Source organism: Limulus polyphemus, unplaced genomic scaffold (assembly GCF_000517525.1).
Source record: "Limulus polyphemus unplaced genomic scaffold, Limulus_polyphemus-2.1.2 Scaffold2496, whole genome shotgun sequence".
NCBI classification, from domain to species: Eukaryota; Metazoa; Arthropoda; class Merostomata; order Xiphosura; family Limulidae; genus Limulus; species Limulus polyphemus.
The window spans coordinates 160,058-175,881 of record NW_013668106.1 but is presented as its reverse complement, the minus strand read 5'-3'; the positions used below and the strand labels follow the sequence as shown (position 1 = coordinate 175,881).

The following is a 15,824-nucleotide window of genomic DNA, read 5'->3' as shown; positions in this document are numbered from 1 at the left end:
TAACAGAAAAATTACCAATATTTGAAAATATGAATAATTTTGAAAAAAATAACAGAGGAGAAAATAATATAATTCTTTATGTTTGAAAATAGCTTGTGACTGGAGTTGATTAAATCCACCATTAATAACAATTTTTGTTTGTTTGTAATTAAGCACAAAGCTACACAATGGGCTATCTGTGCTCTGCCCACCACGGGTAGCGAAACCCGGATTCTAATGTTGTAAGTCCGCAGACATACCGCTGTGCTACTGGGAGGGGGCTTAATAAAAATGGAACATTATAATGGTCGCCAAACTATTAAATTACTTTTCACGGTTAAGTACACTTCAAGTGATCCTTTTGTATACGGTCATCAAATCTGATTTTTTTTTTATCAAAGTTGAATAAAGATTTAGTATCAAGTGATCTGTAAAGTTTATGGTTTGAAACTCTAACTCGATCTTTACTGAATAACACAAGATCATGGGATCTGACTAAAGTACTATAATTTGAAAATTTGTTTTACTAAACCTTTTTTTTATCTCTAAAACATGCTGTCAATTAATATTTTTCATGTTTCCATGTGTCGTATTTGTTTTTGTATCTGCAACACTATGAAATTGTATGGACCACCATCATTAGTATTTTCATATACCATGTCTCCTATTCGAAGTATTTTGATGTTATTGTACTTAATACTTTCAGATTGATAGTTCAGAATTGGTTACTAAGTGTTATGAAAGCACATGTTTAAAAGAGGGTGTAGGTGAGGGCAAGAATAGATCAATAAGATACCAAATGTTTGGGTCTGGGTAATCAGAATAAACCCCAAACCTCTGAATTCAAGTGGTATAGCTTACAAAGTTTAGAATTAGTTCTAATACTTGGAAGCAACTAGACATTGGAGTAAAGGCTTTAAAGGCAAGTGTTTTGATTTTCTAACTAGTGATTTGCTTTTTTAGAGTTTTGTCAAACAGAATGTTGATTTAATCACCAAATAATTGTTTATATTAAATTCTCTTGTAGGAGAGTCGGGTCTTGGAAAGTCAACCCTCATTAATTCCTTGATTGAACTAGGTTTATATTGATTTCTCTTGTATGAGAGTCGGGTCTTGGAAAGTCAACCCTCATTAATTCCATGATTTAACTCGGTTTATATTAATTTATCTTGTATGATAGTCGGGTCTTGTAAAGTCAACCCTCATTAATTCCTTGATTTAACTAGGTTTATATTAATTTATCTTGTATGATAGTCGGGTCTTGGAAAGTCAACCCTCATTAATTCCTTGATTGAACTCGGTTTATATTAATTTATCTTGTATGATAGTCAGGTCTTGTAAAGTCAACCCTCATTAATTCCTTGATTGAACTAGGTTTATATTCATTTCTCTTGTAGGAGAGTCGGGTCTTGGAAAGTCAACCCTCATTAATTCCATGTTTCTGGCAGATATTTATTCAAATGAACATCCTGGTCCATCCAATAGACCGAAGAAAACAGTACAAGTAAGAAAACTGTATATAATTTTTATTCCAAAGTTGGAGGCCAATTAATCAGTATAAGTTGTAAGAATTCGTGGAATATAATTTATTATATATATGGTATAGATGTTATATTTTAAGTGGATTAATTATAATCGAGTATTAAAGGTTTATTATTTTAATGTTAATGGTAAAGAAGCATATCGACTGGAAGGTCTAATGTGAGTCCACATAATGATAACCAAGATTTCCTGGACTTTTTTGATATTTAAGTGTTATATGTCATGGCTTATTTAGGACAGGCTCAGTTTAATTGTTTAATAATATCAAAATCGGTTTACTGTTTTATTTATTCATTCCACAGGTTGAAACAACAAAGGTTCTTCTGAAAGAGAATGGTGTCAATTTAACCCTTACTGTTGTTGACACACCAGGTTTTGGTGACGCTGTAGACAACAGTAATTGGTAAGTTTCACCCACCCAAGTTTTGTGAAAGTCACTGGTTTTCAACATTAATTTTAGAATAGATTTACAGCCCACTTTTTTAGTTTTGTTTTTAACTCATTATTTATTTGTCTGTCTTCTTCACAGTTGGCAACCAGTAACAAACTATATTGAAAGTAAATATGAGGAATACCTTAATGCAGAGTCTAGGGTTCATCGCAGTACTTTAATAGACTCCAGAGTTCATTGCTGTCTTTATTTCATTGCACCTTCTGGCCATGGGTTAGTATCATCAGCAATAAATTTCAGTAAATATGTTTTGGCAATGTTTTGTTTACTTTTCTCTGAACACAATATGCCAGCTCAGTGATAATTACCAAGAAAATTTTACATTTTGCTTGTTTCAGGATGTTGTAAAAGTAATGTTCCTAAATTTAAACAAAGAATCAGATGTAACGATTTGTTATGTTTCTTATTTAATTTACAAAATATTGTATAAAGCACTTTTAAAAAATTGTATCTAGGCTACTACATAATTCTTAAGATAGTCTGAACTTTATGATAAAGTGAAATCCATTAAGAAAGAGATCTTATTTTTTTACAGATAGTACATTTATGTTTAATATACTCCATTTGCCCGAATATAATGCACAATTTTGAAAGGTTGAATTGAAGAAAATTTGTTTTTTTAAACATCAGTTGTACAAAATGTATTGAATGATTTCTAAATACAGTAAACAACTATCGATGTATTCAACATTTTTGGAAATCTTTCGTCAGAATTTTTTTTTACATCTCAATTTTACAAAATTGATTGGAAAGTTTGTATGTGGTAGTACATTAAGCTAATCATTCATCTTCACATATATCTTTGTCATCACTAGAATTAGTGCTACCATTGGATTCATTGCATTTACTTCCTTGAACCTTTGCTTCATCCTCTTCTGATTCTCACAGCATGTCATCATCCATCCAATCCATTGCATTGGATATGCAACATTTTTTGAAACCTTTAATGATTTTCAGTGGTAGCCTCTTGTAAAATACCTAACAAAATTGAATGTGCATGGTTATAATGCGCAGTAAATTTTTTGGGAGATATTTGGAGGAAAAAAGTGTGCATTATATTTGGGCAAATATGGTATATATGTGTGTGTTATCACAATCTTACACTGCAGCTGGTATTTGATCATGTGTGTGTTATCACAATCTTACACTGCAGCTGGTATTTGATCATGTGTGTGTTATCACAATCTTACACTGCAGCTGGTATTTGATCATGTGTGTGTTATCACAATCTTACACTGCAGCTGGTATTTGATCATGTGTGTGTTATCACAATCTTACACTGCAGCTGGTATTTGATCATGTGTGTGTTATCACAATCTTACACTGCAGCTGGTATTTGATCATTCCTTAATTTATTGATTGTCTTACCATAACAGTTTAAAAAGTCTTGATGTCGAGTTCATGAAGAGGCTACATGACAGAGTCAACATCATTCCCCTCATTGCCAAAGCTGACACTATGACATCTGATGAGTGTACTCTGTTTAAAAGGACGGTAAGTCGTCAGAAGTTTTGATATTTTCTGGAAAGGTTTGGTGAGAATTTCAAGTTCTTCCAGCATTATTTGTGACTTTATGTTTATTGTTGGTTCAGTTATTTTGTCATACTGCCATAATAGCATCTATAGGGAAAAAAAAAACACCTGCATCTACTGGTATTACAAAAAAATAAGACTGAAGGTAAAATGTGGCCTTTTACACTTGATTTATTAAAAAGTGATAGTTGTTTTTCAATGTGTGCATGTTGATTTTTATAGAAAATAAACACAAAAATATCATAAGTTGAATAACTTACACAGAAACTGTAAGAACATGAAAATAAGTTTCTTGCTCAAAAAATATCAGACTACCTTTTACAGAGTCTTATTTGTAAGGATGGCTGTAACTATGTAATTGTCATTTGGAGAGCATTTTGTTAAAAGACATCAAAGTATGCTTGATTCAGTCAAATTATTGAAATCAGTTTTGTAGTGGTGAAAAGCTTTAAGAGTTTACTTAGTTATGATTGGTTTGGAAAATAATCATGTCTGAAATTGAAACTCTCTTTCTCTATTGAAAAGACAAATTTGATTTTAAGTATTTTGATTTGTGAAGAATATTGATTTTAGTATTTAAAATCAATATTTTTCATAATAAAAATACTTAAAATTTATGAAATTTAAGTCTAAGTTTTAAAATCATTAATGCTAAAAAAAAGGAAAAAAAATTTAACACCATATTGTTGTTTCCTATATTCACTCCAGGTGTTGACTTGTATTTGGGGTACCAGAATGTAAATCCAAAGGTTCATGGTTCTCATCCCATTGTGACAATACTGCACTTTGCATTTTTGGGCCATAGATGCATTATAAGAGTGACAGTCAAATTTAAAAGCCAATCAATTAAGAGTTGGTTGGCAATGGATGCTGTTGACTAGCTGCCTTCCACTTTGTTTATCAGTTTAAAATTAGAAACAGCTAGCCCAGATACCTTTTGAGTAACTTTGTGTGAATATCCAAAACAAACAAACATCGAATCTACATTCACTTCCTTCAAATTGTTCTTTCTGCTATATTTTATAATATAAACAAACAAACTATCAGTTTATCTACTTGTATATTAATGGTGTGGCATAGCCTGATGGTTATGGCACTCGACTTGCAACCTGCAGGTCACAGGATTTAAACCTTGTCACCAAACATGCTCTCTCTCTCTTTTAGATATAGGGGTGTTATAATGTGACAGTCTATCTCAGTGTTCTTTGGTAAAGAGTAATCCAAGAGTGGATGATGGATTGTGTTGACTAGCTGCCCTCCCTTTACATCAGTTTACTGCCAAACCTTACATATTCACTAAACATAATTGCAAACATATATATTTGATTATATTCTTTTCAGATAATGAATGAGATAGCACAGAACAAGATAAAAATTTATGAGTTTCCTGACTGTGATGATGAAGAAGAAAAAAAGTTACAGAAGATTATGAAAGTAAGATCAGCTAAATATTTCCATATGTATGTTTCAATTAGCTCAACAAATCGGTTGTAAATTTTTTGAAAGAAGACTTGACTAAATGTTTGTGATGGGATATCTTGGGAGTTTCTGTGACATTTTTCTGAGAGGGAAGGGACATAATTGGAGCTTTTATGACTTGTGACTATTTTTTTTTGGAGAGTTTATGGAGTTTCTTTAAAGATTGTTTTGATAAGAGTGATATTGTGGGAGTTCCTGTGACTTGTGACTGTCTTTTTCTGGAGAGGTTATGGAGTTTCTTTGACATATATGATTGAGAAAGGTGATACTGTGGGAATTCATGTGACTGTTATTAATTTTTAATGCATATTGAGAACTGGTGTGAAGCATACAATCTATGTATGTTTTAATATAAAAAAATGTACACTCTTTTTTTTTTCTAGGCACGGGTGCCATTTGCAGTTGTAGGAAGCAACACTATAGTTGAAGTAAATGGAAAGAAAGTACAAGGAAGGAGGTACCCTTGGGGTGTCGTGGAAGGTAAGTTCTTCTCGAAGATAACGATTATATTCTTCGACTCCATATAGAAACAGTTGCTTACACAATTTTTTCCTGAAAGTGTAAGAAAGAACAGCTTGATTTAGGTAACAATGTACAAACTATATGAAATTGTTGTTTACATTGATGTTTTCACAATCTTTTAGTGACTGCAGTTCATGAGTGTTGAGTAAATATCTACTGAAATGATGAACTTATCTCTGTGAAGTAAATGTTCTCTTAAGTTAAAATAATACTGTGATGCTTTAAAATTAATCATTCAAGAAAATTAAAACTTGTAACACACACACACATGTATTATATATATATAAAATATTGTAGCCCGTCATGGCCAAGTGGTTAGGGAGCTCGACTTGCAATCTGCGAGTCGTGGGTTTGAATCCCTGTCCCACCAAACATGTTCACCCTTTCAGCTGTGGGGGGCATTATAATGTGACAGTCAATCCCATTATTCGTTGGTAACGGAGTAGCCCAAGAGTTGGCGGTGGGTGATGATGACTAGCTGCCTTCCCTCTAGTCTTACACTGTTAAATTAGGGACGGCTAGTGCAGATAGCCCTTGTGTAGCTTTGCACGAAATTCAAAACAAACAATAAAATATTTTTGTCTTTTTCCATTTGAAATTTCTTACTTTCAAAAACTTAGCATTTCAAGCACCAACCTAGATTTTTTAAATTTTTTTTCCTGACTGAATTTCTCAAGCAATCACCATAATCTAAGCAAAAACAGAAAACCATTAGTTTTAATTTATAAAATTTTGATTTAGTGATTTCTGAAAATTTTAACTTATAGTAAGTCACTTGATGTAATACTGAACAAAGTCCAGTTTTTGTTGTTATATTTTTCAAGCTGTCTTCATCCGAGGTCCTGATTTTATAATGTGAGATAAACGAAAATAAAAACTTGGTACATTTTATACAGTTCTATAAGATCATATTAATATTTTTAGCCTTTAAGGCTTGTTTAAAAAAATCTTCAATTAAAGCATATTTTTTTTAACTTAGAAAATATAGATTTAAAGTACTTTAATAAATTGAAAACCTCAATCATCATGGCAGTTATATAGTTGAAATATTAATCATGTTTCTTCTCACTAACAATACTTTCACTCCATTATTTTTTCTAGCCTTCTTTTCTCTAAGTTTGTTGTTATTTTTCATTGGTTTTTAAAATGTTGTTTAACTGTTAACAACTGTGTAAGAACCATCTTTCCCTGTACTTTTAACATACAAAATTATCATTGGCAGAAATCTTCTAAAAGTAATATTATTCGTTATGAAACCTATGTAAATGGTATGCTTTTGTATTTCGTGCCGTGTTTTGGTTGAAATGTTGTTGACTGAGATACTTTTATTTTCTAGTCGAAAACTTGGAACACTGTGATTTTATTGCACTGAGAAACATGCTGATTAGGTGAGTAACATGGATGGAGCTAAAGATGTATGTAGTGTTGAGAAAACGTGCTTAGTTAGAGTTATAAAAGTTATAGGTCATTTGTGTGTGTTATTATTTTGTTTCTAAATTGAATATTTCGAATAAATCAAGATTCAGTAAAGTACTGCCAACAATCTTAGATAAAATTAGGGTTGATTTTTATCAACACTGAATCTTATTGATATTCATTTAAAACTTTAAGATGAAAAACGTATTTTGAATTTTAATATGAAAATCACCTTGCATTCAGACTAATCAGAGTCTGACTCAGACTCTGACTCCATAAATTCACAGACAAATTGTTTGTAAAAATAATTAATTAAAAAGTCTGATATTTTGTGAACAAAAGACATTTACTAAGAGCTTGCCACATTTGGTGAAGATACACTTATTATATTAAAAGTTATGATATGTATAGCTTCAGGGTTACATGATGGTTACTATTTTGATCTAAATAACCAAGACAGTATAAAGAGGGTTAAACATGTAAAACTCAGTTATTAAACCTACATCTCTGCATTTTGGTTTACACTGAAATTGGTCTCTCTTATCTGGACCAACTTCTGTTACCTCCCTAACTTTTGAATGTGCTTAGTGTCGTATCAAGATTCATTTGTAAAATACTGCATTTCAAGATATATGATGTGGATATTTCTTTAAATTTACAAATGCTAAGCCTAATTAGAGTTATTTTTATAATGCTTTTCATAAGTACAATCATTTTATTTTATACTTCTGGCTTTATAGACTATAGAATAGTATTTGAGGAAAGTTGTAACCAAAATGTATTTTGCCTTTTAATATTCAATTAAGGTTATAAACAAAATTTATCTTGCCTTTAATATTTTTTGGCGAATTCGTATGTAATCTTTTTTTGACTGTTATTATGTAATAATATCAATCAAAAGAGTAGACATACTATTGTCATAATTGTGAAAATAATTCAACAACCAGCAATTGCTTTGATGTAAGCGTTCACTTATAGTTTTATGTTTTAATGGAGAATTAAGTGGATTCTGTGACATTAAGATTGTTTGACATGTGTTGGAGAGTCCAATAACAGGAAAATATAAAGAAATAAAAGTAAAAAATTCTATCTAGATGATATTTTCCCTGATTATTAGAAAAATGTATAGAAATTCTCACTGTATATTTTTGTTCAGTTGATATGATAAGTTGAGAAAAAGTGGAATTGTTTCTTTGTTGCAGGACTCATATGCAAGATCTTACGGAAGTCACCAACAATGTGCATTATGAAAACTACAGGTGCCAGAAACTTGCAGGTGTTGGAGCAGATGGCGCACCGAGTGTCATAACAAATAAGTTAGTTCTTCTGCATCCCTTCCCCTTTTTTTTTACCAAATCATTTTTTGAATGATTTTTTGTTTCTTACACCTTTTTTTTTGAATGGACTATTTTTAACTCAAACCTAGCTTTTCAGACTTTTAACGTTTTAGTAATATTTCAAACTTTTATACATATATATAAACATTCATGCATCAATAAACATAAATGAATAGAACTGTGTTAAAGAAATTCGTAAGCACTTTGAAGTTTGACGGATGGAACCTTCTTTATTGAGAGCAAAAAAAAATGAAGGTGTAAGCATGTGACCCAATTAATAAAGGCTGTGTCAGGTAAGCAGGAATTATTAATAACAGTAATAATAAAGACTGCATTAACCCATGACTCCAAAGAATGTGTATCATAAGAAGTGTGTGTAGTAAAGAAGTAATGGAATAATAAGTAAAGAGGAAGTAAAAGTATTAACAGAAAACACAATGGTGAGAATTGTTTAAAAGAATAGATAATATAAAAAATAGGATTTTAGAGAAAGGTAAGCAGTAATTATTAATAACAGTAATAATAATAAAGACCACATTATCCCATGACCATAGAGGGAAATTGTGTGGAATAAGAAGTGTGACAGAGCAGTGGAATGATATGTAGATGGAAATAGAAATTTTAACAGGAAAGACATTAATTAGAGTTTTATAAAATAATAATAATAATAATAGGGAAAAACAAAGATTTTAAAGAATAACCATAAAATTATTTATTAATTTAAACTAAGCTGCAAAGAAAATAAATTAATGAGAAAAGTGACAAATGTTTATTATTACCTTCTGATGGCATGACTGGCACATTTACTCCTGTGATTTAAAGAATAACCATAAAATTATTTATTAATTTAAACTAAGCTGCAAAGAAAATAAATTAATGAGAAAAGTGACAAATGTTTATTATTACCTTCTGATGGCATGACTGGCACATTTACTCCTGTGATTACTGGCACATCTTGTTTATCTGAAACAATCATATTATTATTTTAGGCTCTTCTAAACTTCTGATGTTTATTTTTGTTGCATTTGTTGAGCCAACTCTTTGAAAGTTTTGAGCTGTTAATCTTGTGTATGTGATCTATGGTGTTGTACAGTTTAATTTATAAACAGGTCTTCGCTGTTGTGTTTTGTTAAGTTAACGTTTTTCTTTTCTTATTATTTTCGTACACTTTTCTTATTCAATATTAAATTTGAAGTCCGAAATTTTTTTGGGTTTCTAGCTTCATGGTATTGCCATTAAAGTTGAGGTTTTATGATTTTATTGGTTATAAAGATTTTTACTGTTTTTCTGAAATAATGGCACGGGTATATGAATGGTTTTTGTGGTTAATTGTAAGTTATGTAACAAACTGTATCGGCTTCAACATAATTTGAAGAAGCGTTAATTTAAAGTAGAGGTAAATAAATCAAGGTGTTTTCAGATGTATTCACTCTGGTAAATAATACTGCTCAATACAAAGTATCTTAGTATAAACTTATTTAAAATATGACTTTATCTTATATGATTGTGTGTGGCATAGCAGTTAGTGGGCTTCAGAGTAAAAGGCCCAAGGTTCAAGACATGATGTCACACTTTTCACTTGTTGGCACATTATACATATGTCGGCCAGTCCTGTTTTTCATTTCAAAACATTGGACAAAATCATTATGGTAGTGGTTTCTACTGGCTGGTTGGCTGGCTGCCTTCCCTCTAGTCATTAGTTCAGAATTAGAGAAGGCTAGGCCTGAATCCTAAGGGTCACTGTACTGGTGATTTAACTCTGTCCACGTAAGGTGCTGTTCAGCTAGAAAATTCCAATTATGTAACACAAGTGGAATTAATAATAGGTAGTAATAGTTTTCTCAGGTTTATGAATAAACTTTGACTTCTGTTAAAAAAAAACAGCTTGCATGTGATAATGAAGTTTTTTTAAATAAATTTATTGTTAGTGAACTTATTATGCAATGAATTTTAAAAAAAGAACCAAAATTCAAGCGCTTAAGAATAAGTAACTGTTTTATTGTTGGAATTCATTGCACCTATTTTGTGTGATCCTGTGCTAACTCTGTTATCAGAGTTGAACTTACTATGCTTTATCCTTCAGTTTAATTTAAATTGATTGTGAAAAAATTAAATATAAGAATTTTTAGAACATGCTGTTAGAAAAAAACCAGTTGATTCATTATCTTTCATAGAAGGTTGACCAGAAATTAAATGAAAGAGATAAAGACAGCTTAAAAAAAAAGGTAAAAATTTAATGGAAATATCTTGTTTTTTCTGATGTGGCTTTATTTTCCTTAACAATGAAATAAAACAACAATGATATTAGGAACTCTATTTCACAGACGGAATAATTGTCCTTTTGTTTTAATCCATTAGGAACTCTATTTCACAGATGGAATAATTGTCCTTTTGTTTTTATCCATTAGGAACTCTATTTCACAGATGGAATAGTTGACCTTTTGTTTTAATCCATTAGGAACTCTATTTCACAGATGGAATAATTGACCTTTTGTTTTAATCCATTAGGAACTCTATTTCACAGATGGAATAATTGACCTTTTGTTTTATCCATTAGGAACTCTATTTCACAGATGGAATAATTGACCTTTTGTTTTAATCCATTAGGAACCCTTTTTCACAGATGGAAGAAGAAAAGAAAGAACATATTGTTAAGATGAAGAAAATGGAAAAGGAAATGGAACAGGTTTTTGAAATGAAAGTTAGAGAAAAAATTCAGAAATTAAAAGATTCAGAAACAGATGTAAGTAGGAAAAAGTCAAACAAACTTGTTTATTATCTGTATATGAGTAATATATATGTTAACTGATGGAATTTGTACATTCTTAAAGAATTTTGTAAATCTGTCAGATACCCGTGTTATCTTATTCAATTACAAAACGTGTTAGTTGACAGGATAAACCTGTTTTAATAGAGGTAACTTCAAACCTGATAAAAACTATATCCAGTTTTCAATTCATTGGTAGCTTCAGCGTAGACATGAGCATATGGCTAAGAGTTTAGAACAGCAGAAACACGAATTAGAGGAAAAAAGGAAAACGTTTGAAAGGGAAAAAGCAGCGTTTGAAAGTGCTAATGGTGAAACTGCCTTTCATAAGATGTCTGTGGATGTTAATTCAAAAGAGTAAGTTTTTTTTTCACATTTGTCTTGTTTAGTGTAACTGTTTGTCATTTGTACTAATAATGAATGATGTAGACCAGTGGTTCCAAACTGCTAGTCAACAGGACAGTTGAAAACAAATGTGTGTTTTCAAAATATAGCTAGGCCTGCATGGGCAGGTGGTTAGTGTGTTTGACATGCAATCTGAGGGTCACAAGTTCGATTTCCTGTCCCACCAAACATGCTCAGCCTTTCTGCCATGGAGGCATTATAATGTGATGCTCAATCCCACTATTTGTTGGTAAAGGAGTGGGTGATGATGACTAGCTGCCTTCCTTCTAGTCTTTCACTGCTAAATTGCCCCCCAGTGGCACAGCGGTATGTCTGCGGACTTACAAGGCTATAAACCTGGTTTTGATACCCATGGTTGACAAAGCACAGATAGCCCATTTTTTAGCTTTGCACTTAATTCCAAACAAACAAACACACTGTGAAATTATGGATGCCTAGTGCAGATAGCCATCATGTAGCATTGTGTGAAATTTCAAACAAACAAAATATGGTTACTGAAGTATATTGTTTTACAATGTGATATAAAAGTACTTTAAAAATTTAATGTTGTACGATGCAGACCACAAAATTTTAGGATAAGAGCTAGTTGATGATGACTGTGCTGCAAGGGAGTATCTCAAGACATTTCCCACAAAGCCTCAAGTGTACAATATTTTTCTAAACTTTATTTATAAATCATAAATCCACCCAGGTAGACGTAAATGCTACATCCATACTTTCTAAAACAGAGGTCGTGTATAACTTTTATGGTTCAGGCTTAGGTTAGAATACTATGAAAATATGAACTAAATTGAAGATGATGACAAAACATCTCTGTGATTTTAGGCAGTAAATTATATCCCAGACCTAACAAACTATTCAAACTTGATAAGTGTGTGTTTTAACTATTCATGGTTCTTAATTTGATCAGACAATTATGACTTCCTCTTTGATTTTTTTTAAAGGAGCGTATCGTTTTTGAAAAATCAGTGATACTTAAAATGTTTTATATTAGGACTAGTTCTTCTGAGCAGTAATAATAAATGTTTTTAATTAAGTTAATAGGATGTATAGTTCAGTCCTCTGTGCAGGATTTATGAGAGGCAGTTGGAGGAGTTAAATTGATAGCACATCGTGTTACGAGCCTCATCATAGCAGCACAGTTTTAAACTGCAAAGGCCCTGTACATTTGAGTTTTAGAAAGCAAAGAACAAAATTGTTTTGTGCATAAAGTTACAGCTGTATAGATTAAATGTATATCAGTCTGTTTTGAAATGGTTTTTGTTTTATTAACAAAAGTTGAACAGTCGAGCTTTACTAAGAATTTTACCTACAGAGACGGTTTTACTCATTTATTCGACCAATAAAGCCTAGAGGAATTTTATGTAAATTGCAAAATTGTTACCCTGAAATGATTCATAGAGTGGTAAATTATTGGAACAGGGAATTGTACCAGTTACAAAGCAGGTGATTTGGAGACTTACTATACATATAGTGCTACTCACTTAAGTCGACTTCTCGCTTTTGTTAACTGAATTCTAAATTCCCACTCCTTGATTCTCTTTACTATAGCAAAAAGTGCTTTGTTGTTTTGATGTTGATTTATAAGAGTAATGGTTGACGTGGACATGAAATTCTGATCTCAACACTTCAACATTCATTGTTTCTTTATGTCTTTGTGCTTCATTGTTGAACAAATCCCCTACTAACCCTCTGAATACGGATCAGTCAAAATGACCAAACTTTTCATCACCACATAAGTTTACATACTATAACTTTTATTGTTGAAAAATTATCTTAATGAAATTTAGCAAACTTTTAGTAAAGATTTCAAATAATATAATATGATTGTTTCATATTTGAGCCAATTTTGAGTAAAAGTTCATTTCATCTGTGGAATTTCTCTCCCCATATGTGTTTGATAATTTGAGATGTTTGTTAATGTGCATTCTACTTTGAAAATAAAAAAAATCATGGGCACAAAAACAATAATAAATTGTTATAAGCGAGAGTATATATTTTTTTAATTGGCTTTTGGAAAATTAAAAAAAATACATGTATAGGATGACAGGTGCCAAAGGATACGTTAATTGCATTTCGTAACAGGCCAGGTGACTAACGAGCTTGACTTGCAATCTGCAGGTCGCGGGTTCGATTCCCCGTCCTACCAAATATGCTCGCCCCTTTCAGCCATGGGGGCATTATAATGTGATGGTCAATCCCACTGTTTGTTGGTAAAAGAGTAGCCCAAGAGTTAATGGTGGGTGGTGATGACTAGCTGTCTTCCTCTAGTCTTACACTGCTAAATTAGGGATGGCTAGCACAGATAGCCTTCGTGTAGGTTTGTGTGAAATTTGAAAAACAAACAGACAATTTCTTAATGAGAGTTGACATTGCTGGAAGTAATCAGTCAGAAAGTCTGTCTATTATCATTCAACATGTGTTGATGAGAATCTGTGACCAGCTATAACAATGTAATTTTTTATGAAGAATAGTCCAAATATAAGTATTTGAAAGTCAATGAACAAAATATTATATATGATTCTAAGTGTATCACAAGCAGTACTGGTTAAACAATGTGTGTCTCTGTGGTATTATTGTGGAAAACACAAGAAAAATAGGGGGGGAATAATAAATGTAACTTGCACCATCTTGAAACGGCAACGTCAAGTCAATAAACTTTACGTGGGCTCAACAGTGTCAACATAAAAGGGTAGCACTGTACATGTAAATCCGTAATTTGTTTGCTTGAAATTAATTATAATTATAAATCAAAAACTTGAACTTACTGTGTGTGTGTTGTATGTAATTTTCTAATGGGAGTGTCCTGAATTAATATTTTTTGTATGGTTTTATTGAACCAAATATTTGGATGTTAAATTTTTTATCTTCAGTTTATAAAATAATTTTCATTTGTTCAATTTTTAATTCGCATTACACTGTTGTACACCATTTGTATTTATTTTCCAAACTAGATTTTGTTTTTGGCAAATTTTATAGATTTTTTTTATGTTGTTATTAAGTAATGTATATTAAATATCGTTATGAAAAAAGTTAATTATTCAGTCAATACCACACCCAATAACAGGAACTATTGGGCAGTGATTCTTCTTGAATAATTAATCATTGGTAGTATTGTAAAGATACATTTTGTATTTCTCAATAAGTAATATATTTTCAGTTGTTATTATTCATTAATGATTTGATGAAGAAGCTTGAAGATATTCTTTGTTTAATGATCAGGGTAAAGACGTATGAAACTTTTAAAACACCCATAGTTCTCTATTACTGACTTTTAGACAAGTTAGTGTACCCATAAAGTACAAAGAATTGTTTTATTAGCAGTTAGTAAAGCACTTTGATGTAAATGAACAAAAGAGTGGACTGTGGTTGGACAGACATGAGTTGGCATTTAACTGGAATAGATAATTAGCAAATGATAATAATTAATTCAGTATAGTTAGTGAGTGTAAAGAAATAATCGGGTGTCATATAATTTGGTAACAGCTTCAGACTGTCTTTACTAATATTTTACATAGAGAAATATAATGGCTAATCAGAATAAAAACATTTACAAGAAAATAAATATTTGGCAAATGCTTCAGCCATTTTGTTTTATATTAGGAATGCAGTTTGGTTACCAAATCAAATATTGTTATAATCTTGAGACTGGAGAATTTCATCTGGTTTAAATTTAATTTCTGGCCTATTTTTTTATGAATGATAATTTAGACATAAATAAAAAAGCTTATGTTTATATTTCTTGGCTCATTACGATTTAATATTTGTCGTTGGCTTAGGGTACTTTGGTATTGGTGAAAACCATTGAAAAAGAGTTATAATGTGGACTTTAGAAAACAAAATTCAGTCTTTCTTGTAAACGTTCTTCACCAGGAAGCTTTGGACTACCATGATGAAAGAGACAGTTTATTTAAAAGTTGAATTTCATAAAATCAGTAGCTGAGTATTGAGATGTAGCATTATGTGATGAATCATAGTTAAAAATTATTAAAACAATGGGAAACCTATTAATGATGATTTATGTATCCTACACAGTGCCTTGTGAATAAAATCTATTGTTTCACCAGTTAAAGCTTCATCTCTACATAATCCATTCAGTTAGATAAACACTTCTTACAATTTCAAGTAATTTAATGAAAGTTTTTTTTTTATCTCATTACTGGGTGTGATATTATCTTATATCTTGCCCCCTTTTAGCCCTTATAAAACCGAAATTTACAGGGTAAAAAGTAATATTATGCAGTTTTTGAACACAGGTGTATTTCAGTAGAAATTATTTATCCCAGTCTATTTGAAAACTCATTACAATATTGTGAATATCAATATTGGAATGTGAAAATATTAAAAACTTTTGTTGATGAAAGTCGATAGCTACTATTGTTATAAAACTTGT

At 31.1% G+C, this 15,824-nt stretch overlaps 1 protein-coding gene across 1 annotated transcript in view; it reads left to right on the top strand.

Moving 5' to 3' along the window:
* The first annotated feature begins 1,350 nt into the window (after positions 1-1,350).
* LOC106467125 (septin-7-like) overlaps positions 1,351-15,824 on the top strand; it is a 22,997-nt gene continuing 8,523 nt past the window's right edge. The window contains exons 1-10 of the mRNA XM_013927444.2: positions 1,351-1,483; positions 1,824-1,924; positions 2,051-2,185; positions 3,349-3,466; positions 4,847-4,939; positions 5,368-5,464; positions 6,843-6,894; positions 8,125-8,238; positions 10,867-11,002; positions 11,226-11,383. Coding sequence (XP_013782898.1) covers positions 1,415-1,483; positions 1,824-1,924; positions 2,051-2,185; positions 3,349-3,466; positions 4,847-4,939; positions 5,368-5,464; positions 6,843-6,894; positions 8,125-8,238; positions 10,867-11,002; positions 11,226-11,383 — 1,073 coding nt within the window. The 5' untranslated portion in view covers positions 1,351-1,414. The remainder of the gene's footprint in view (positions 1,484-1,823; positions 1,925-2,050; positions 2,186-3,348; positions 3,467-4,846; positions 4,940-5,367; positions 5,465-6,842; positions 6,895-8,124; positions 8,239-10,866; positions 11,003-11,225; positions 11,384-15,824) is intronic.